Raw genomic sequence first — 24,232 nt, forward strand, 5'->3', positions numbered from 1 at the left:
CCTTCCTGACTTGGCTGGTCTGATCTCATGTGGGCCTGCTCCACCCTTCTATGTGGCTGGGTCTAGAAAAAAAAAAATTGACAACTTCCAAAGTGTTGTGGCATACCCCACACTAACTCAGACGTTCTATCTACAAGTGTGCACCTGCTGTTGATTTGGGGAATGAGGAGGTATCACGGATTGAACTCAGGGGCACTCGATCACTGAGCCACATCCCCAGCCCTATTTAAAACAGGATCTCACTGAGTTGCTTAGCACCTCACTTTTGCTAAGGATGGCTTTGAACTCGGGTCCTCCTGCCTCAGCCTCCCACGCCACTGGAATTACAGGCGTGCACCACCTGCCCGGCCAATTCACATTTTCATGTGGATCTCTCCACTGTGCATCCTATACTGACTTTCTCTCCTACATCCTTTAAGTAAATCATGACCATTTGCTTTACTCCCCACAAGGATGGCTGTATCTGGTCTGGCCAGCCATCAGCAACGAAGCACAAGCTTTCTAGTTATCCACTGGATAAAGTCAAAAGAGAAGACAAACCGTGTCTTTCTGTTGTATACAGCTGGTTCTCAATAAATGCTGATCAAACAAGGACTGTACTCCTAAAAGTGAGGTCATCACCACACTCTAACTGGAGGAAAGGAAGAGCATTAATAGGGCTGGGATGAGGCATTTTAGTAACAAGGTATAAAAACCCAACCAAATAACCCAAGTCTAAAGGGGTCAAATAAAAGGACAAAAGTGCATCTTACAAAAACCAAGTACAAAAAGTATAGCTGAGCCACACGGGTCAACGAGAAGCTACTCTGTCCCTTCCTCTCTAGGACTACTTAGCTTTGTGCTGCTGCTCATTCCCAATGTGCTTCCTCTCTTCTCCCTCCGTGGACTCAGGTCCTTCGTTTCATTAGCACATGACCCTCCCAGATCACCGAACAATGGTGGCCTCTGCTTATTTCTGGGACTACTGACTCACCTTCAGGTAACTAACACCATGCAGTAGCTACATCACCCTCATCAGGGCAGCTGGACAGGGATCCTTACTAGAAAGAATCAACACAAACTATGCCGAAAGATGTGATGCCCCCAAGAAATTAGAATTCACACATAAATATTGGTTGTAACACCTTTATTTCAGAAAGACTGCAGGATGGAATTTCTTAGGCACGCAACTGATTTATAGATCTAAATCACAGTAATACTGAATATAAAATATTTTATCCTATATAAAAACCGGGCCTGAGAAATTTTCATTTGGATTTTAATCCACTACATTTCACATGATAGGACGGTATATAGAAAAAAATTAACACAATTGAGAAAAGCAATGGTTCATCCATCAGGAGAAATGATTTCTACCAACGTCTTGCTTATCTTGAGGTCGCAGATCTGACAACCGCAATTGAAGATCAAAAAATAAGTTGGAAGGAGGGAGCCGAGCCACAAATAATGTCACAAGTCAATGTAGCAAAGTTCACCCATTTTAATGTTCCAAAAGCCTCATTCAGCTGCTGTTCACGTCAAGAGGTAGAGGATGCAGTTACACGATTTTCCCACCCCACGGCAAACTAGTGGAAGCTTCCAGAGGCAGACACCAAAATAGCTGAGAGAAATGACAGCGAACAGTGAGGGAAAAGAAAAACTCTTAAAACCACCATGGAACTCAAAGAGCAAATACATCTGGGGCTATTCAGTGAAGAACTCTAATAAACCTAGACAGAGCATGTCATAATTAAAAACACAAATGAGGACCTGAAAACATTTCATTCTCTTCAATGCTTCTGTTTTTCAAAGCAGGGAAACGTATACTAGATTAAGAAACAATTCCATGGAAATGGTCGAAACAACAAAAAAGAGTCCAACTTAAAAGAATAACCTTGAGTCGTCTATACTGTGTGCCCTACGAAATCTGATAAATGGGATTGTTAATACATATACGCTGCTTATAAAATACACAGAGTAGAGCTGGGGGTGCAACTCGGTGGTAGAGAATGTGCTTAGCATGCACAGGGCCCTGAGTTCCATCCCCAGTACCATAAAAAAGAAAAAAAAAAGCCATAAAGTAATTCATATAAAAATAATGCAGCACCTTTTTCATTTATATATAATTTAAATCCTAACAGCCTTCCTGGGAAAAGTACCTCAATCACTGTAGGGATAGCTTGAGTCAGCCTCTCTCTGCACAGGAACTTCATATTGAGTTCTGAGTGATCAACTGCATTGATCAGGGGGCCAAACTGACTGTAAAACTTTCCCAAATGAGGGAGACATTGAGGCCAAAAATACCTCTCCCAAATGAGTGCTTCTCAAAATGTGGTCTGTGGAACAGCACAACCAAATCTCCTGGAGAACTTGTGTCAAAATGCAGATCCTGAATTCCAACTGAAAGTGGATGAGTCAGAATCTCTGGGGGAAGGACCAGCGGACCTGCAGGTCAACACATCTCTCCAGGGGTGTCTGGTACATCCTCTCTTTGAAGGGCAGGCTCACTGGCCCCGTCAGGAGGAGACCAGGCAGGTCTGTGAATTTACCCTTCCCACTCTTGTTCCTAGTGTGTCCATCAAAGAGGCAATCCTGGCTTTGACATTTCTTACACGACATATCAGATGACAAAGTAAAAGAAGGGATTCTATAATATGCATATAAGTTAAATGAATCTAAAAAACCTTAATTAATTCTGAAAACTCCATAAGTTTTTGAAAACCATGTATATGAAGCTTGAAGTAAAAGATGCCTGTAGGGGAAAAATACTGAGTGAGGAAAAGTGTTTGATGCAGGTCCAGAGGATTACTGTGGAACGAGGAAGAAAAATGCATCCAAAAGCAATCTTGGAGGAAAGGCAGGATGCATTTTATGTCCAGAATACAAACATGCAAATCTATTAAAAATTGGCTGGGATGTGCAGGCCAATCCTTAACACCCTACAAACACAAGCTGAAAAGTACTGGCTGGCAAACCTATTTGGCTAAAGGAGGCTTTAAGCAATTCTGAAATTTTTGCAACATGAAAATTAAGAGATCTCTTTTTAATTTTTTTTCCTTTTCCTGGAAAATTGAAAATAAAATAGAAAAACTAGCCACACTGCTACACTGTGCTGGTGCTGGACAGCAGCTGCTTACTCTCAACCAGACCTGCACTCCCTGGACCTCAACAGCAGCTATCTGCTTCACTTTTCAGACCAGCTGCCAGGTCGCTGCTCACATTGGCACTGGCCACCCCAGCTACAGGGAACCAAGGCACCAATTCAGCCTCTCTCTGCTACACTCTGCTTCTAGTAAAAGTCCCTGTTACAGAGATCCTTTCCTACCTCTGACACATTATGAAAGAAATCAGATAAATGTCTACAAATTAGATACCCTTTGGGATCACATGGGGAACTTCTGAAAACACAGAGGTCTTGATTTCTTGATCTAGGTGCAGCCCAGGTCATCAGGATGGCATTGTGTTCCCCAAGTGACCCTAATGGACAGCCAAGGCTGAGAACTCTGGCCTGCAGAGGATGCACATTGTTCAGTAGGAAAGGTTAAGCTTATACCCAACATCCATCTCCAAATAAAATTTTTTGCCTTTCACCTTCAACAATTTATATTACCTCCTACTTTTGGAAAGGGGCTATTAAGGTTTTGGAAAAACCTTACTAAATGGAAGAGAAGGTCAAAATGTGTTCTGGTTTCTACCATTCATTTTCCCTCCAACAGAACTGAATAAAACACTGAGGAGATGGAAGAGAAATTATCCCAGGAGACAAGACTCAAGCAGCACAAATAGCTCAAGTACAGGAGAGGAGGCTCACAGTGGCAGGCTTGTATGAGAAAGTACAATTGCTCTGAAATTCATCAAGGCACTAAGTGGAAATGTTTCAAATATTAAAAAAAGAACAATCTCCCCAAGAATTTCCAGTAATGGCCCAATTTTTATCTTAAGATGAATTCCAAATCATTGCCTCTCTTCAATGTCTCTGTTAGGTAGCATGCTTTCATATTTCGGCTTCTCATCATGAGAAAGGCAAACTACTGTCATCTAATTTTCAAACAAATACTCCCTGACATTACAGTTGAAACCTATATGTTCATATGGTTTTACATAATAATGGCTTCTATTTACTGGGTTTCTGGGCATCAAGCCACATGATGAGCACTTTATATTAGTGATCTCAAAGCAGTTCAACAACCTCACAGAGTTCATCTCATCACCTCATTTTATAAATCGTGAAAAAAAATGAGCTTCAGGAATATTTTTATGGATGTGATCAATGAACTAGTAGACGGGTTTGTATTCAAATCCATGTCTATCTATCTGACTCCCAAATCTGTGTTCTTCAAACTAAACTATCTTGTTAGTCATAACAACCCAAAGGCAAAAGACCTGTGCCTGATTATCCCCACTCTCCCAGTAAAAAAAAAAAAAAAAAAAAAAAAAAAAAAAAAGCAGAGCTGAATGGCTTGCTCCATATCACAGGATGAGTTACTGGGAGTCATGACCAGAACCTGCCTTCCACCATCCATTCCATGTTCTTCCAGAGCACCAAGCACAGTCAGTTCATGCTACATTATGAAAGATATGCTAACAGTGCTTATGCATTAAAAGTCTTTGATTTCTGAAAATCTTAAACATTGGTATACATATGGCTTAGCTTCAACACAGGTCTGGCACATGCCTGTTTCAAGCCCCCTAGAACAGGTAATCAAGTCAACAACTTTATATGTTCCAGAATCCACTCATGAATCCCTTGAACAATCATGCTGTTAAAATATGGGTACAAGCACCACCAGCCCAGGCCTTTGACTGCCCTGGTGCCATCACAAACAAGTAGCAGGACATCCTGAGGAAGAGTGGATGTCATCTCACATGGATCTTTTTCTTTATTTATAAAATCATAGAGACTGTTCATAAAAATCCAGCTAGATGGTCTCATCTCCATGAGTCCCACTATTTGAAGCAGGCTCCAAGGGGAGGGTATCGTTTTATGTCCTGGCAAGGATGTCTCCTCTTCTTTATTCTGCCAATACTGTATCCTCAAACCTGTATTCCAGGAACTGTGCCTACGATGTGTTGTGGCCAAGAAGTTATTATTGGAAAGAAGCCCACTTGGACACGGCTCCCCTGCAAGAGAAAACAAACAGGCTTTATCACCTAATAAACATGTCTACTGATCGATACTTATTTGCCCTCTTTTCTGAAGCAACTCCTCAGAGTCACTTGAATTCTATCATTACGGATAATTCTTGAAGAAATCGCATTCCTACCACCTAATGATCTTTGAACAAAGCCAGCACCTCATTTTATTAAGTCCAACTAGCTAGAGGAGCTGGTTCAGAGAGGAGTTTAAGATATAGCTAAAATTGAGGTCTTAATCATCACGATGTGACAGAATGCTGCTGTGTTATCAAACCTCACAAGTCCAGTCTCCCAACTGCCAGCGGCAAGAACAAACAGATGTCAGGGCTATTTGTTTTATTCAAAAATGACAGGAAATCAAAAATCTATCAAATGATGTGTCAGCAGCAACGCCACAAGCATACTGGCGACTGAGATTTATGTGCCTCCATTTTGGCTCATGACAAAATCACCTTCTAAGTTTTCTAATTTTCAAATATACGTTTGGATATACAGGTCAGAGAATTTGAGGAAGTTATCTTTAATTGTAGGAACCATATAAAATGTAGTCACATTCTGTGTGTATTTAAGTTATGCAAACGTGAAATACAGCGTGATATAAAGTATTAAGTAATCTCTCCTTATGCACATTTTTACAAATCCAGCAAAATATCTTTTAAAAATTGAGAGCAGCAAAATTCCACAGTCTAGAATATTGTGTAAATTATAAACAGCACCTCTACTACCGTCACATCACAGTGCCACTTATTTGCTAACAAAATGCCTGTATTTCTACTCCACTGGGTATGTGTGTTGGAACTTTATGAGCAATTTTAGTGACCACTGTGGCTGGTATTTTAAGTTCACTGTTATCATTTTAGTACTTTTTATGTATCCTGAAAATACCATCATCCAAATCACAAAAGTGATAATCCTAGACTCAATGCAGGGGAAATAAACTGCCAAACTATAAACTTTGGAACACAGGTAAGATATCATGAATACTGTTTGTTTGTTTGTCTGTTTATCTATCTATCTATCTATCTATCTATCTATCTATCTATCTATAATGAGGATTGAACCCAGGGGTACTTAACCACTTAGCCACACCCCCAGCCATTTTTTAACTTTTTATTTTGAGACAAGGTCTCACTAAGTTGCTCAGAGTCTCACTAAGTTGCTGAGGCTGGCTTTGAATTTGCGATCGTCCTGCCTTAGCCTCCAAAGCTGCTCAGATTACAGGTGTGCCCCACTGTGTTTGGCTGATTTTGAGAGTCTTAATTCTTCAACGTGCCTGGCTAAATACTGAATTTTTTTTTTTTTTAAAAAAAAGGTCAACACCAATAAAAAAAATACATAAATGAACTGAAATGAAAAATAAAAAAGGTTGTGAATGTAGGTCAATGACAGAGTGCTTATGTAGCATGCAAAGGGTCCTGGGTTTGATTCCCAGCATCACACACACACAAAAAGGCAATCACAACACTCCTTGACATTAATTTGGACTAATTTAGGATGCTAACTCAGGAAGCAATAAATCTTTCCTTAAAAGGCCAGATAAGAAATATGTTAAGCTTTGCAGACTTTAAGGTCTCTACTATCACAAGTATTCAGCTCTGCTGTTTTAAGTCTGAACATAGTCAAGTACATAGCTGTGTCCCAATAAAACTTTATTTATAAAAGCAGATAGCAGACTCAATTTAGCTTATGGACTATCATATTCTCATCCCTACTGTCTAAGTATGGTGTCCCATTTCTTTTAACATAGCTTTATACTGCTCAAAAACAAGTAATCCTTTGACAACCTAAAACCATCCCCACATTTTCCTTAGAGCTATTTTAAAGAAAATAAAAAGTTTCATTAAAACAGAAACATCTCAAAATGGAAAAGCTTTGTAAAAATAGTCAAGAAATTTGTGTGGGAGGGGATAAGCTGGTAACATCAAAGCCTCAAAATTTTCTGTACCATATTTGTGGCAATGCTTATATGACTCATTTTTCAAAACTCAACAAACTGTACTCTTAAAATTAGTTCATTTATGGCAGAGAGTGTGCCTCTCGTGCACAAAGCCCTGGATTCAATCCCCAGCACCACATACACACAAACACACAAATTATATATATAATTTAATTGTATATAAGTGATATCTCACTGAAGCTAATTTTGAGAAAAACTTAAAGCCTTAGCAACAGCCTTAAGTTTACAGTAATTGTAGATTTATTAGTGAGAGTTAATGGGTATGTGCTCACTTTACATTTTCTCCTCTGAGAAAACTGGTTATGAATTTTGAGTTTGAATTATATAAATTATATATAAATTATATAAAATTATTATATAAATCCTTCTATTGTATTGACTTCGAAAAAAGGCAACTATCCTATACTAATCTCCTGGCTGTATCCAGACCTAAACCACCACTCCACTTGAAAGAGAGGAGAATTAATTGGTTTTCTTTTTTTTGCAAACAATGCAAAGCCCTGAATTCATGGCTTAGGCCTCAACCACAGTAAACACACACACACACACACACAAAAGATAATAGGTAATCAAAAGGAAATGCTACTAAATTATTTAATTTGCTCATCTTTACTAACAACACTTTAAATCCAAGCTGCTTCAAAGCACAAGATGACCTGAGTCTCAGCTCTTTTACCAATTGTGTCCACTTCAGCCTAGAGCTTGTCAACATTCAAATCACCAAAAAAGGCAAGCAAGACTGAGATGCTAAAATCAGAGAAAAGGCATACAAAGAAAACCATTCTTCCAATTAATCTAAAGTTGACCAAATGCGGGCAACAATTTCAAAACCCCAGCTGTAAGCCTCCCTAGTGCCAAAGCACTGAATCTGACTCCATCCAAAAATGGGAACTCATTTAAAGCAGTCACTCTCAAAATGTGGTCCTGGGTCCACCATCACCATCACCTGGAACGTGTTCTAGAAACACAAACGATCAGGAGACCACCCAACTTACTGAATCACCATTCTGTGCTTAACAAGCCTTCCAGATGATTCTGATGTCTGCTAAAGTTTTAATGACACTAATTTGAAGTTTGAAAACAGATAGGTATATGTAATCAGAGGCCCCTCATGCCTTCATAGAACCAGAACCTGACTTTAGATCCCACCAGCCAGAGTAAAATGTGTGCCCAAATACAAGCAATGCTCAGTGAGCCTCGGGTGACGTGGCCACATTCTTCTCTACAATTTCTTAAGGAATGGGGAGTAAAACATTTAAGATTAAGTTCTGACATTTTATGAGCACCTGCCGTGTGTGCTATGTAAAACGATCTTGTTTAGCCTTTCCAGTAATAATGAAATCTATTAATATGTGTCAAGTATAGAAGCTTAATCAGAATGGAGTCCAATCTGCAAAAAACAGAAACACTTTACAGTTTCCAACTGATGTTCATTCACAAGCCTGGCCAGCATGCTTTGAATACCAAGGCATTTGTATACAAGGGTTCCTTTTGCTTATTCTTTCATAAATTGCTCTCAGAGTTCATTGTGCATTACAATTAGAACACCAGGACACTTATACAAAACCATATACTGTGTTTTTAAGCCAACATAAGGTAATTCTGAAATACCCAAAGCACTGTTTGCTTTACTCGGAGGTTTACCTTCTCTCTAATGTTAAAAATCTACCTTTAAATTCAGCAAGATGTTATTCATTTATTTTGGGTTTTATTCTCTATTAAATAGCTTTGTCCCATCCTTTCCACTATGAAAAACTTTCTCCTTGATGTAGACAATAGAAATTACCAGGGGAGGGAAAATGAATAGTTCTGTGATTCCCCAGTATCTGTTGTTAATCCTTCACCATTTGCCATACACAAGAGCTGTCTTGTTTGCTGCCTGTGACCATAGCATACATTACCAATCACTCAAGGTACCCTTACCCATAGCCTTAGCACTATTTCCAAGCTTTAGAATCTTACAGAATAGCATTTCAGGCAGACACCTTCAATCAGTGGGTTGAGTATCCTTTATACAATGCTTAGGACCAGAAGTATGTTGGATTGGGAACATACATATTTTCAGATTTGGAAATATTTGCATCTACGTCATGAAATATCCTGGAAATGGGACCCAAACATGAAATTTATTTTTGTTTCATATACTCCTCATACTCATAGCCTAAGGGTAAATTTAGGAAATATTTTTAGTACACCTGGGTTTTGACTGCCATCATCACGTAGGTCAGGTATAAAATCTTCCGCTTGTGACATCATGTCAGCACTCAAAAAGTTTCAGACTTTGGAGAATTTCTTATTTTGGGTTTCCAGATTAGGAATGCTCAACCTGTATGACTAATAAGATAACATTTGTTTCACTGGCCAATCAACATTTTCCCTTCTTGTTATCCTTCCTGCTCCAATAACAGTTTTAAATCTGCTTTTGTTGTTCTCTGAACAATAATATTAAGCTTCAGTTAATCCTGAGCTGCAGTCTTTACAAATCTATGCCACCTTGAGGGACTCAATCAGGGTAGATTATACTGAACAGTTTTAACAATTTGAATGCAGTTGTGACCCAGCACGTAGTACAAAACTGCTCTGAAAATCAAAGAACCAAGCAAATAAAGGTACTGAATAGATAACAAAACACCTGTGAAATAGCATTCTGCAGACATAGCTGGGAAATATACAGCATGAATAGCCCAGGGAGGCTGATACATAATGCCAGGCTCATAAGCATGAACACATGGCTTGAGTAAATGATTCTGATTTTGCTTTTGGTACTCACTGATGATTCCTTATTCAGCTAAGGGGGCACCACACTGTTCCTTTAGCAGCATCTCCATTATTCTAATTCCCTATAAAGAGAGAGAAAGAAAAATCAAAATGCCATATTTTACAGACAAGCAGTTTTACATTTATCACATCCTTGTGCCTTCAAGGAATCCAGATCACAGCTAGATATTCATTTCGATAAAGTAGGCTCAGAGTCATCTCATGCATTTTCATAATATTTTACTCACAAATTTCACCTACACTATATTTCCACATGTGCTCAGACCCTTTTAGGGAGACCGGCAAGGCAGAGTTTGGGATCTCCATGGTAAATACAAGGGTAGCCCAAGAGAAGTTGGGCAACTTCTTCAAAGTGCCCAGTTACCGATCACCATTGCCAGAGCCGGAACAGCAATGAGCTAATATTTGTTAACATTGACAAGTGTGCTCACTTCACTACCAAGACATCCTGTGTGCTACCAGTGCAGTGAGTGCGGGAGTGCCCAGTGAGTTACCCTCCAGGTCACAAGCACTCCTGTCCCCAATGACCAGGACTGTAAGCTGCCGTGGGCACACGGCCACCCTCAACCAAAGGGAGCTGAGGCCATGCCTGCCTCCAGGTACAGCCATATCCAACAGCTGCTGGATATTAGGATAAAAATTCAGGACAATTTTGAAGGGCACCTCACCCCTGTTGCGCTCCACAGCAGGAGCTGAGACTTTGCTGCAACTTCACCCTGGTCAACGTCACCTTCTCCTGATCCTGCTTCCCTCATTCTGTCATGGAGTTCCTCCTGTAAGATATCTCCAATACACTCTGCATGCAAACCTCCATCTCTGAGCCTGTGTACCCAGAGCTCATCTCCAACCCCTTGTCTGATACACACAAAACCCTCCAGCAAGTAGTATTCTTACCCACAGTTTACTAATGAGGAAACAAACTCAAAAGGTTTTCAGCAATTTGCTCAAAGTCATACAGCTTTCTAGAGACAGGCCAGGGAAGGCTAACAGGCCCTCTGCTCCGGTTCTAGAGATACCTCTTAACCTTCCAGCTCCACTCCATCCACAACTGTCCAGCCAACCTCCTATACCCCTGCCCTGTGCAGTAAAATTCTACCTTGGAGGAAAGTAGATAGATCTATCTTTTCCTCCTTCAAGGGCAAGTTCTTCGGCAGGCAAGTTGGAATCATAAATTTGAAAGAGGGTCTTCAGGGCCTCAAAGCTGAGTCTGGGGATTCACTATTCTCAGAGACAGAGGCTGGAAAAGCATTTGAAGAGAATAAAAATCATGACCGGAGGGGGCTCGGTGGGGTAGGGCCAGTGGGGCTGCGGCCTCGCAAAGGTTCCAGAGGCTCCAACATACGTGGGGGAGCCAAGATCTGGCTCAGGGTCTGTGTGCACGTGGGCTGCGCCTGCCAGTTCTCCATGGGTCTACATGCTCGTTGCAGTGTTTCCTGACACTGGATGGCTGCAGCACGGGCCTGCAGCCTGACCCAGCCAGACCATGGCTTCAGCTCTGGACGAGCTACAGAAAGATCTAGAAGAGGTAAAGGTGTTGCTGGAAAAAACTACTAGAAAAAGAGTACGTGATGCTCTTACAGCAGATACAGAAATAAAGGACAAGATGCAACAGAAATGACAGAAGAAACCAGAACTTCTTGAGGAGGAAAAGCCAGCTGCTGTGGTTGCTCCCATTACAACAGATATACCGTGAAAATCAGTAATTATGGATGGGATCAATCAGATAAGTTTGTGAAAATGATATCACTTTAACGGGAGTTCATCAGATTCCCGCTGAGAATGTGCAGGTTCATTTCACAGTGAGGTTCGTTTGATTTTTGGTAAAGACTCTAAATGGGAAGAGTTACTCCATGATTCTGAACAATCTCTTGAAACCCATCTCTGAGGAAGGCAGTTCAAAAACAGTTAAGACTGACACAGTTCTCATCTTACATAGAAAGAAAGTAGAAAACACAACGGTGAGAGTACTTGACTCAGGTGGGAAAAAGAATGCAAAGAGAAAGAAAAGCCTTCATATAACACCGAAACAGATCCTAGTGAGGGATTAATGAATGTTCTAAAGAAAATTTATGAAGATGGAGATGATGATATGAAGTGAACCATTAATAAAGCCTGGGTGGTATCAAGAGAAAAACAAGCCAAAGGAGATACAGAATTTTGAGACATTTAAGTCTTTCTGGGAACTGTGATGTGGAAATATGGATGTTTCCAATAAGGGGAATGTTGGAGAGCTGCACATGTAAATTTGACATATCTATGTACACAGTAAAGGCAGTAAATTCTCCATTTCTTTACTGGAGGATTTATTTAAATAAAATGTGGTTATTAAATACTTACTCCAAAAAAAATTAGGAATGGAATGTAAAATACAGTCCCCTGCTGGGCATGGTGGCACACACCTATAATCCCAGTGACTCAGGAGACCGAAGTAGGAGGATCACAAGTTTGAAGCCAACCTCAGTAATTTAGTGAGAGCCTGTCTCAAAATAAAACTAAATTAAAATTAAATAAAAATAAAAAAGGACTAGGGACATAACTTGGTAGCAAAATGTCCCTGGTTTCAATCCCCAGCACCAAAATAATAATAATAATAATAATAATAATAATAATAATAATAATACAGTTCCCAAACCCCTCCCAGGAAGATTCTGCTGTAACAGGACTCAAGCAGGCCCTGGGTCCCTACACCCAGAATGAGCACTCATATGATTCTCTTATGATCAAGCAGGGCTGGAAAACACTGAATGGCTTACAGAAGAAAGGCAAGGACTTCCTACTCCTTCTGAGCCAAAGGATGGAGATGGGGGTAATCAAAGGCATCACTAGAGAAAACAATAGAATATATTAACACCAAAGTAGAATGAATGAGTTCTGATCCAGAAGGTTCTTCAGATTCTGTCAGGGCCATCACCCCAAACACAGCCATTGTCTTGGAAGAAAAATTGAGACATATCCAGTGCCATGGAGCATTAGCCAAAGCACAGCAGCAAACTACCCAAGATGCTGTCATCCGAGCCAGGAGACCTGAGTCCTAGTCACTGCTCCACCAGCCATTCTGCTGGGTACCTTAGGCTGCTCACTTTACTAAGGAGTGCCTCAGACCACAGAGGTCAGGGGTCTGCAAGGCAAATTGGATTAGTGTCTTCTACACCCTCTGCACACCAGAATTTCTACAGCAATCCACAAAAGCAAATAAACTTTCAAATAGACTCCCTACCAGTGACTCCATCAGAAATCCCAGGACTGAGGCCTGGTATCTGTGCATTTATAACATGCTCCATGTGATTCTGAAACACAAGTTCACATACTGGAATTTGTAAGTAGCAGCTTCATACCACCTCTGAGATCCCTTTCCAACTCTACCAGTCTGGGAACTGATGAAGTAGGGTCTCCTTAATCACTTCTGAAGATGCAATATGTACTGTACTCTTTGGAGTTATTCTCCTTTAAATAATTGGGAGAAAGAAGCAGAGGCAGGGGATGAAACAATCAGAGGAACAAAAATTAACTGAACTCTTTTTTTTTTAATGCATATCTGTTTTTCTTTCTTTTCTCCTTTATTAATATTTTTCCATATTTTATTGGTGCATTATATTTGTACATAATTGTGGGATTTGTTGTTACATATTTGTACATGCACAAAATATAACAATATAATCTGGCCAATATCATTCCCCACTATTTCCCCTTTCCCTCTCCTCCTCCCTCCCCATCCCTTTACTCTACCCATCTCCCTTTGATTTTCATGAGACACATCGTCCCCCACCTTTATTTTCCTTTTTCCTCTCTAGCTTCCACATGTGAGAAGAAAACATGCAACACTTGACCTAAGTTTGGCTTATTTTGCTTAACATAATGGTCACTAGTTCCATCCATTTTCCTGCAAATAACATAATTTGATTTTTTTATGACAATAAAATTTCATTATGTAATATGCCACATTTTCTTTAGCCATTCATTGATTGATGGCCTTACTTTTTTTTTAGTTTTTTATTGGTTCTTTTTAGTTATACATGAGCATAGAATCCATTCTGACATAATATACATAAGTATGTCAAATTCTTAACATAAGTCCTGGATTGTACTCATTTCTGTCCTCATGCATTCAAAACCCAATCCAATTAATATATTTATTATGCGCCTACCGTGTGCATTAGAGATTAAATGGCAAAAAAAACAAGACAGGCCCCACCATCATAGAGCTTACAGACCTGTGAATTCTAGGCAATTTTTATTTTCCTGTTCTTATTTTGTTTTGTTTTTGTTGTTGTTTTGTTTTGTTTTAACAAACCCCTGGACAGTAATTAAATGTCCTCACTCTACTTTTAGGAATACTAAAAACTCCCACATAAATTCCTTTTCAAACTTCTGTTTTGCAGAGCAGGTGCATCAATCCAGCTAGTATGTCTTTAAAGGAAGAAAAGCACATTCCTTCCTTGAGAGGTGGGAGTCTGTGAACTCTCCCATCTGTCTAAATGAAGACCGCCACCACTTACTGAGCTGAGCACTAATTGACATCAGCGAGGACTCTGAGGTTTGCCCTGGGAATTGAAAGACGTTATTTATTGAATCAATTATGTTCACAATGTGACAGTTGATTTTTCTTTCTCTCTTTTCCTCTCTCTAATACCATGTTAGTCTTTTTAAGAAGAACAGTTAGGAGGCAGAGAATGGGCTGGGGTGGGGAGGAGAAGCCTATAAAGTGAACCTTAAAAAATAAAAAAAATAAAAACAGGGAAGCCAGCCATTATTTAGTATCTCTCTTTGGTCAGGAAGGACCAAATCAAAGCCCAATCAATAGAGTCCTTTCAAATACAGTTCGTTCCAACACTTAAATCTCAACCCCTAGGAGATCAGACTTAAAGGGGCTAAATTTATACCACTTATCACACAATGATGCCTGAAATGCAGAACAAACATTAAGTAAAAAACACCTTTATAGATACAGCTTAAAAGCTTTTTGGACTGACAAACCATAAACCAGCTTGATTTTATTATTTCTTTCCCCTTAGAGAATATTTTTTTTTCTCTATTTCGAGGCTATCTTTCTCCATTTGTCAATGTACAGATGAGGAAGTTGTCTCTGTCTCATTTCCCTAATACCAGAGCTCTGCTGCCCAAAGGAGTCACTGAGCCTTTCGGATTCAGAAAACTTCACAAATTCCCCACTCTGCTTCTGAGAAATAGCTGGCTATTACTCCGGAGGTAGGGAGGAGCTTAAGAAAAAAAGAATAAGATGGAACCACAGATGGCTAAATCCAGATGGTATGTTTATTTGATCAAACTGAGGCTTCCTGAAGAGGTTCTGATTTACCCAGGAAGCTCCAAGGAGACTCACATTAGACCTGACAAAAATCACAAACTTTTAAAGCCGTTCTCAAAAGGCACATCCATGCGGGGCTCTTAACAAAAGAAAGGCTCACTTAATGATCACAGTGATACAAGACGGGTACCAAAGACCCCAATGGAAATGATGCTGCAGGTCACGGCTTTTGGAGCAAGCACTATGAACTGAGCACCCACCCTGTGGCACAGGAATGCGCAAGGGACATAAAGCCTCCATTCAAGGGTTCACTGATCTCTGGAGCGGAAATGGAGGAATGAAAACTACCTGAAAGGCAACAGAGTCTCTGAGAGAAGTACTACAACTTAGAAAAAAATGTGATAGAAAAAAGTAAGCAGACACTATTCTTGGAGGAAGGGAGGACTGGCAGAAGCCATGGAAAGAGGAGAGATGTAAGACACAAAGTATGGTCTGGAGTGGGACATTCTGAGATGAAGGGGAAGACAAAGCAGAGGGAGACCAAAAAAAAGGCATGAGGGCCTGTCACCACGGCTCCTTCCTGTAATCCCAGAGACTTGGGAGGCGAAGGCAGGAAAATTGCAAGTTCGAGGCCAGCCTGGATAATTTAGCAACACTAAATTATCTAAAAATAAAAAAAACTCTGGGGGCAAAGCTCAGTGGTAGTGCACGTCCTGTTTCAATCCCAGAACTGGGGGAAAAAAAGGAGGAGGAGGAGGAGGAGGAAGAGAAAGAAAGAAAAGGCATGGGGGTGGGAACTGCAGAGAGCACTCTCACAGTTAAGCCACATTGAAGGGTGAGTAATGGGACTGAATGTAGCAGGTGACAAGACTATTACACATCCCACCCTTCCAATCCTCATGACACAGTTCCTTCCCACCTTAGCTCTACACTTCCCTGGAAAACACAATAGCACATAAAACCTCTGCATTTAACCACGAGTAGCACTGTAATTGTGCAATGACTCTATTAGAGAGATTTAGGGTCACATCTAAACTAGCTATAAGATCTTGTGCAAGATCTTAAATTCTGTAATTTTCGACTGCCTCATCTTTATTGAATATAGATAGCAACACAGCTTGTCCTAAGAATCAGTTAAAATAATGCCTAATAATCCCTGTATTTAATGTTATAATACTAGTTTCTGGTAAATACTTAGTCAATAAATAGCTAAATCTCTTCAGTAATCATCTAATCCCACTAAAACGTAAACCTCATGAAGCTGCAAGCTTTCTCTGTCTTGTTCAAGATGTACCCTGTAGAACAAGGCTGTGGGACAGAGAAGGCCTGCAGTAAATGTCTACTTAGAGAATGAGTGAATCTGTCATCCAGCCAATCAGTCTCCAGTTTACATGTTTACCACATTAGACAGAAAGGCATTCAGAGTCAGGGAGAGAATTCACGTCATTTGCATCTTATTATCTAGTGCAGAATTTGACACACCAGTAGGCACTCCATGTCAGTGCACTATAAACCTAACTTACTCCTGAGCGCCAGGCTGATGAGTCTGGAATTCCAGTGCCATCTGCCTAGTATTCAGTGCCCTTGAAGTGTGGTTGGAAGGATAAGAATAACGAGGACTTCCATGGGAGATCAAAGGTCAAAATAGGAAAGAACAAAGGATGAATGAAAGAAGGAAGGAGGCAATGATGCAGAAAGAATGGCAGGACTCACATGGGGCCTGAGGAACCTGCATTAGCAACAGGTGTTCAGAACGTGGGATAACAAGGCTTCCAGCCCCTTCTCCAACCACAGCTCCCTCCATTCTGCCCTCACCACCTACCGGCACCCAGGCCTGCTTCCTATTCAGGGAACATGCTCAGTTCCTTCTTTCTTATTCTCTGTTCTGAGGAACAGCCCCAGATCTGAAGTGGCCAGTTAGTGGCCAGCTAGCTCCTTGCAGAACTCAGATCCCAACTACTCATCCAGCACCTCCTCAGAAGTCACCTGCTCCCTTATTCCCCGGGCTCAAACTGCCCGGACACAACCCACATCACATCTGCCTATCCTGCTCTCTTTACAGCATTCATACCTGTGAGAAAATCCTATGCTTGTAAAATATTTCACGCTGTCTTTCACCACACTAGAAGGTAAGCTCTGGGAGAAGGAGGAGAGATCTGGCCAGTGTTCACTGCTGAATCCTTAGCGCCCCCCTGGAATGCAGCACAGGTAGGCAGCATTTGAGATGGAAGAAAGGAGGAGACGCCAGGAGCTAGGGACAGAGGGAGGGAAGAACATGCATCCAATTTTCTCATCAAAAGGTAAGAGAAACATGACTCAAAGCTCTCCAGGAAGAGGTCTTTCACCAAACAGAGCATCTTTTAATCTGAGGCTATCCCATTCTTTTAAATTCTTTTCTTTTAATGTTCTCTCATCTATAAAACTAAAATAACACTAAATAATAATAATAATAATACAGTTAAAATGTATTGGCACATGGCATGTGCCAAGCACTGGGTGGACTTCTACTGGACCCTTTCATCTGCCTTAGGGGATTCCTTTCCTATCCCCCCATCCCAGGCCCCAGAGATCAAAGCTCAGAGAAATTAAACAACTAAAGGTCCTGTCCAAAACTCACACAGTAACTAGATGGCCTTGATTCCACTCAAAGCAATCAGGAAGGAGGACTCAGAATCCACATCTGACAACATGAGAGGACTGGAAAGTTCAAGTGAGAATATGAATGTGCAAACACTGTTTATAATGCCAGGTTCACAGCAAGAGTCTTCTTCCTTCTCTAGTGCCAACACTCAAAAATCCTGGGTAAAGAAATCAGATATTTCAGTCCTGCTCCCAAACAAAACACCACGAATCTTAATATATGAATCAATATCTAATCACATCCACAAATTATGTTAAATACAATGCTTCTCAAATAAGAATAGCCTGACAGAATATACAGCTTCAATACATTTTCCCATAGTAGTGAATGGGCTCTTGAGTAAGATTCATTTTTATTTTCATCAAGTAACCCCCAATCTTTAGGTGTAACTGCAGAACATTAAACTCATACAATCCTTCAGATATCTCTACTTCACATTATGAATCTTTTCTTTCTCTTTAAGAAGAATATTTTTCACAACTTGTAAAGAATATGTTCAAAGAAAAAAAAAAAAGAACTAAAAGTTTAGAAAGGACCTTGTATTATCTAGTCCAGATAGGAAACTCTCACCCAAGGAATGAAAGTACCCATCTGATTTAGAGAGGTACCCTGTGATCAAATATTAGAATGAAGGAACAAAGTCATCTCCACATTGCCAGTTTCCAAATCAACCCTGTCCAGATGTGAACATTGAAGGCACATGGTGTTCTCTAGTTCATACAGTTAACTTCCCCCACCCTCTGATGTGACTCAGTCCACTTTCATTTTGAACTTTAAAACATGTAACCTGTGCACAGTTGGACCTTTCCTGACTCAGACTTCATATAAAATACGGCTTGTTCTCACCAGTAATTAAAGCCAATTTCTCACCCCAGGCCACACACCATCCATGACACTTCTGGCAACTGACCACCTTTATCTGCTTAGTAGCCCCCATTCAGGAGAAGTTTACTCTCCTCATTCAGCCCGTGTCAGTCCTACTTATAAGACACCTCTCCCTCGTGCACAAACAGAACCATCCTGGTGCCTGGCATCAGTGGGCCCCAATATCAACTCTTGGCTGTGACACACTAAAAAAAAAAAAAAAGAACAAGGTTCCTGTCAATTCTCTTTTATCAGCCATTTCTTCACTATTCATCAGAGTTAAACTCACACATAATTTCTCCTTTTTTCTTCCCTATTCTGAAAGATGAAATGGTGAGCAGCATGCTTATATATTTTGCCAGTGAATTGTCTAACAGAATAAATAAATCCCATTGATGCCCAGATAATAAATAAATCTAACAGATGCCCAAATAATTCTCCTTTTATGTTTTATTTCTACCCTTCTCCTTCCTCCCAGATTCATGCACTTCTATAAGTCAGTGATCTTTATATGCAGGACCAGACTCCCGTATCTTCCAATCAGATGTTCCCTTTGAACAAAACGCAATATTTGAAGCCATTCTTCAATCAAATATCTCACCAAATCTGAACAATACTGAGGTTAATGACAATTTATTATGGGTTCTCGACATGCCAGGAATTTATGATCTCATTTAATCCTCTGAACTTTTACTCTCACCATTTCCAGGTAAGGAAACAGCCTCAGAAAGGAATACAACTTGCTGAAGGTCACAAAGCCGTTACCAGGTGTCAGGCCTAAGATTTAAACTGGGTTTCTCCAGTTTCTTTCTGCAATGAGTATTTACCACACTTGAATTTATTTCTATGCCTGTAAAATGGGTGGGAAGAAGCAAAGAAGCATACTTCCTTACAGGATTACTTTTAAGCATTAAAGGAGACAACATATAAAGCCACTGCACACAACAGACTTGTATTAACCATGACCTTCCATTCTCCCTGTGGCTTAAAAAGTAGCCACTGATTTCTTTATGGACTAGATCTGAGTAGGGAGCCCCTCACAACTGGGCTTTCACTGCAAGGCACCCCCTGATTTAGTCGGTGGTCTGTGGCATACAGGAAATGTCACCAAAGGCTTATTTGTATTTCACAAATATTTCACTTGCTCTTCACCTCACCTGTAAGAGACGCGGATGCTTTTACAATGCTGAAATACCAGTGAGGTAAACCAGCTTTCCCGAGGGCCCAGTGGTCCTCTGCAACAGAAAGACAGAACTAGAATCCAGGTCACTGAAAGAAGTGCTCAGTTGGCAGGCTAAGGCGACCCTCGGCTGTGCTGAACACATTACACGCTGGGTCTTGTCTCACCCCCACGCCCAAACAATGAGTCAAATCACATGAGGAAAACGAAACTCACAAAGGTCAAGAAACCAATGGCCTAACTAGCAAGCAGAGAACACAGGCTTGCACCCAGATTTCTGTTACTCTGAGCCCTCAGGACACAACCTCCTTTAAAAAGTGTGTTTACAGGGTTCTCTTCTCAAATTTCAAAAAAAGGGCATGTCACTTCGCACAGCCCTCCCTGCCATCTTGAAATTATTTCCATATAAATCTAGGTGGTTTTATTAATTTACAGGAGGCAGTGTGAGAACAAACCATAAGTAGTTCTTGAAATCACCCTAAGAACAAGGACCCCCGCCACATCTCCAACTGTACCTTGTCTCCTGTTTCTACTAGGTGAAGCTCGCTCCTGCACTCTGGAGAAGCCAAAGGACAAGCACAAAGCATCCACAGAAGCTTTTCCGTTCCAACACTGTACCTGCCAATTAGAACTTCTTGGTCCATGCCTAACCCCAACCAGGAAGTCCCTTGACTTCCCACTGATGCTAAACATGATCATCATTTCTTAGGGACAAAACTCACAGTTGGTGAGCCAAGTCTCAGGTTACAACTTGGAGCTAGAGTGCTGTCACTAACCATAGCACCACAAACACAAGGGCTGGCCTTTGTTCTGCATCCTTCACATCATCTCTGGGGTGGCAGAACAGTAAGTTTGTGGCAAGTCCAAGAAGGAATGCTTTTTTAAAAATTTGAAGTATTTAACATTATAAATTAACTAGCATAATTAGAATAGAAACTACATATAGGAAAGCTACTAAGTAACTAAAAAAAATCATATAGAGATATGTAATCGAATAAAAGCCTGCTGCAATTTTTAAGTCAACTTCCTGAAAAAAAAAAAAAGGCTTCTAGTGCTAATTGCAACTCCCAAACCCTATAATAGAAAGGAGAGACGGAAGAAATGGACATAATGACGACATTAGACTTTTTAGAAGTCACTTTCCCAGGTCAATTACCAACTAAATAGGAAACATTATTGGTTAATCCCTAGGATCACATCACTTGTAATGTTCAGTCTCAGATACAGTCCTTCATGGATTAATAACTCCCACATGGAGGAAGTTCTAAAGCCACCAGCTGTCTTTCGTGTTAACATAATGGATTCTTTCCTTCAGTCAAAAAAATCTAAGGCTTATAAAAATATATATTCCATCATGCTTCACTTGGTGAAATGTGTTTTTTTTTTTTTTAAACCAAGCCCTGCAAGCAATTCGAGCTCTTGTTTGGAAACGAATGCAAAATTCTCAGTAACTCTGATCAACACCTTGTTTGTAATTTGGTCAACTAGTCCAGGTTCTCTGGAAAATAATTTGTTAACTTGTTACACTGGCTGAAGTAAAGGGATGGGCTGTAGGAAAAGTAAAATGAGGGAGAATTTTCAGCATCTTAAAGCAATGCCACCTAATCTACCAGTGCCCAGACTAAGAGTCCAACTGCCAAGTTTGGATCTGGGTACTACCAACTCACCACCCTTGTGATCCTGGGCAAGTACTCAGGATGATGCCTGAGACGTATATAGTGGACAATAACTATTACCTGTGCTCAGTAAGCATCCTTACCTTCCCTAGTAGTCCTATGATTGACAAGAAGTTCCTTTACTTTTAAGACTTATTAAAATAGAATGGAAACATAAGGAAGTCTTAACCACTTGTAGAAAATAATGTCAACTAAACAACTTAAAATAAAGGACTATATAGCTTAGCTATTATGAATTTTGCTGCTCTAAACATTGATATACCTACATCATGGTTGTATGCTGATTTTAAATCCTTTGGATATATACCCAGGAGTGGGATAACTGGGTCATATGATGGTTCCATTCCTAGTTTTTTGAAGAATATCCATACTACTTTCCAGAGTAGTTACACCAATTTGCAGTCTCACCAGCAATGTAGGAGTGTACCTTTTCCCTTACATCCCAGCCAACATTTATTGTTACTTGTATTCTTGACAACTGTCATTCTCACTGAAATAAAATAGAATTTCAGTATAGTTTTAATTTGCATTTCTTTAATTGCTAGAGATCACGAACATTTTTCACATATTTATTGACAATTCATATTTATTCATATTTATTGAGAAGTATCCATCAAGTTCCTTTGCCCTTTTATTGATTAACTTTGATTTTTGTTTTGTTTTATGTTAGATTTTTTTGAGTTCTTTGCATTTCCCGGAAATTAACATCCTATGAGGTGCAGGCAGCACAGATTTTTCTCCCATTCTACAGGCTCTCTCTTTATGCACTTGATTGTTTCCTCTGCTATGAAGAAGCTTTTTAGTTTGATGCCATCCCATTTATTGAGTTTTTATTTTACTTCTTGCACTTTATAGGAGTCCTGTTGAGGAAGTCAGTTCGTGAACCAACATGTTCAAATTTTGGGCCTACATTTTCTTCTAGCAAGTCTCAGGCCTAGGCCTATGATCCACTTTGAGTTGAGTTTTGTGCCGGGTGAGAGACAGAGGTTAAATTTCACTCTACTACATATGGATTTCCAGTTCTTCCAGCACAATTTCTTGAAGAGACTGTTTTTTTCTCCAATGAATGTTTTTGGCGCCTTTATCCAGTATGAGGTAACTGTATTTATGGGGGTTTATCTCTGTGACTTCTATTCCATTGGTCTTCATGGTGTCAACACCATGCTGTACCTTGCTGTTTTTGTTACTATATAGATCAGTAGCAGAAGGTCTGGTATTGTGATGCCTCCTGCATCACTTGTCTCTCTAAGGATTGCTTTGGCTATTCTGAGCCTCTTATTTTTCCAAATGAATTTCATGACAGCTTTTTATATTTTTATGAAGAATGACATTCAAATTTTAATAAATCTGTCATTAGACTTTTGGTAGTATGGCCATTTTGAAAAAAAATAAAGGTTGGGCCTGGGGATGTGGCTCAAGCGGTAGCGCGCTCGCCTGGCATGCGTGCGGCCCGGGTTCGATCCTCAGCACCACATACCAACAAAGATGTTGTGTCCGCCGAGAACTAAAACATAATAAATATTAAAAAAAAAAAAAAAAGAAAAAGAAAAAAATAAAGGGCTAATCATTTAGGGAAAAAATAATACAATAATATATTTTTTTCATTAAGTCAATAAATATCTATTGAAACTGACAATGTACTAGGTACTGAGGATAAAGTGGTGAGTCCCACATAGAAGTCACTCAGTAAGGGAGACCAAGAATAATAAAATGAATCATAAAAACAGTCATATTTGGATAAGGGGACTTTGGGAAATCTTTTCTAAGGTACTGGTACAAAATGTAAAGTTTGTACATCTAAAGACGTTTCACATTGTATCGTTTATATATGATGTAGGCTGGAAATAACTTCAACACTCAATAAGAAAGAGGGTGAAATAAATTATTATATAACTACTTAATGAAATATTAAGCAGTCGTTAAAATGATGAATTTGAAGTTTCTGTAGTTACCATGAAAGGCAATTGTGATATAATGGTATCTTTAAAAATTAAGCAGGACCCCCAGCCACAGATTCCTGTGTGGATCCCCATCTACTAACTTTGGCTCCCCTAGTTGCCTCCATCTTGAGACACTGCAACTGCTGCCATAATCCCCTCCACGTGGTAACCTGCACCTAGAGACACTGAACAGGGTCTGGAGACAACCACCCACCATAGCAAAGCACAACACTGAGCTGCATCTCCAAACATGCCACCCAACACCACTGCCAGGGCCACCCCAACGCACCATCTCTAAAAGCAGCAACCTCCATCTTGGGACACCTTTGTCACCATCTTGGGTTATCCTTGCTACTGCCATCACCAGTTAGGACAACCCCTAGCTTGGGACACCACCTGGGGCCTAGAAGCAATATCAAGGTACTTATGGTCCCCCAACCCACCACTTCCCCACAGCCACTAACCCAGCACAGTGCTCATAGCTATGTGGCCAGTCCTAGCACACAAAGCCTGGCCCTGATCTGCCCGATACAAAACAGCACAGCCATCAAGAACTCCAGAGAAAGAGGTTCCTGATTAGGAAGTAGAAAGGGAGGAGGTGAGTGAGATACAGTTCAGAGACTAAATTGAAGACCAGGAACTGTGAGGTTTACAGGCCATATAAGGACATAAGACCAGGCACCCACAACACAGGTCCCAAAGGAGATCCTTGGGGGATGGTCTTCCAACTGGGACAGGCAAGGGCTATGCCCCACCTCAAAGTGTTCCGCCCCTAAGACCAACCCTCCCACCCTAATACCTTTACCATCCTGAGGGTG

General features: G+C 40.3%; 1 protein-coding gene and 1 pseudogene across 1 annotated transcript in view; one reads left to right on the forward strand and one right to left on the reverse strand.

Moving 5' to 3' along the window:
- Nucleotides 1-5,001: 5,001 nt before the first annotated feature.
- Prelid2 (PRELI domain containing 2) overlaps nucleotides 5,002-24,232 on the reverse strand; it is an 82,001-nt gene continuing 62,770 nt past the window's right edge. The window contains exons 6-7 of the mRNA XM_026384445.1: nucleotides 9,843-9,912; nucleotides 5,002-5,100 (exon numbers count right to left, since the gene is read on the reverse strand). Coding sequence (XP_026240230.1) covers nucleotides 9,853-9,912 — 60 coding nt within the window. The 3' untranslated portion in view covers nucleotides 5,002-5,100; nucleotides 9,843-9,852. The remainder of the gene's footprint in view (nucleotides 5,101-9,842; nucleotides 9,913-24,232) is intronic.
- Nucleotides 11,334-12,081, forward strand: LOC113179708 (calcyclin-binding protein-like; annotated as a pseudogene).

This window comes from Urocitellus parryii, chromosome 1 (assembly GCF_045843805.1).
Source record: "Urocitellus parryii isolate mUroPar1 chromosome 1, mUroPar1.hap1, whole genome shotgun sequence".
Taxonomy (NCBI): Eukaryota; Metazoa; Chordata; class Mammalia; order Rodentia; family Sciuridae; genus Urocitellus; species Urocitellus parryii.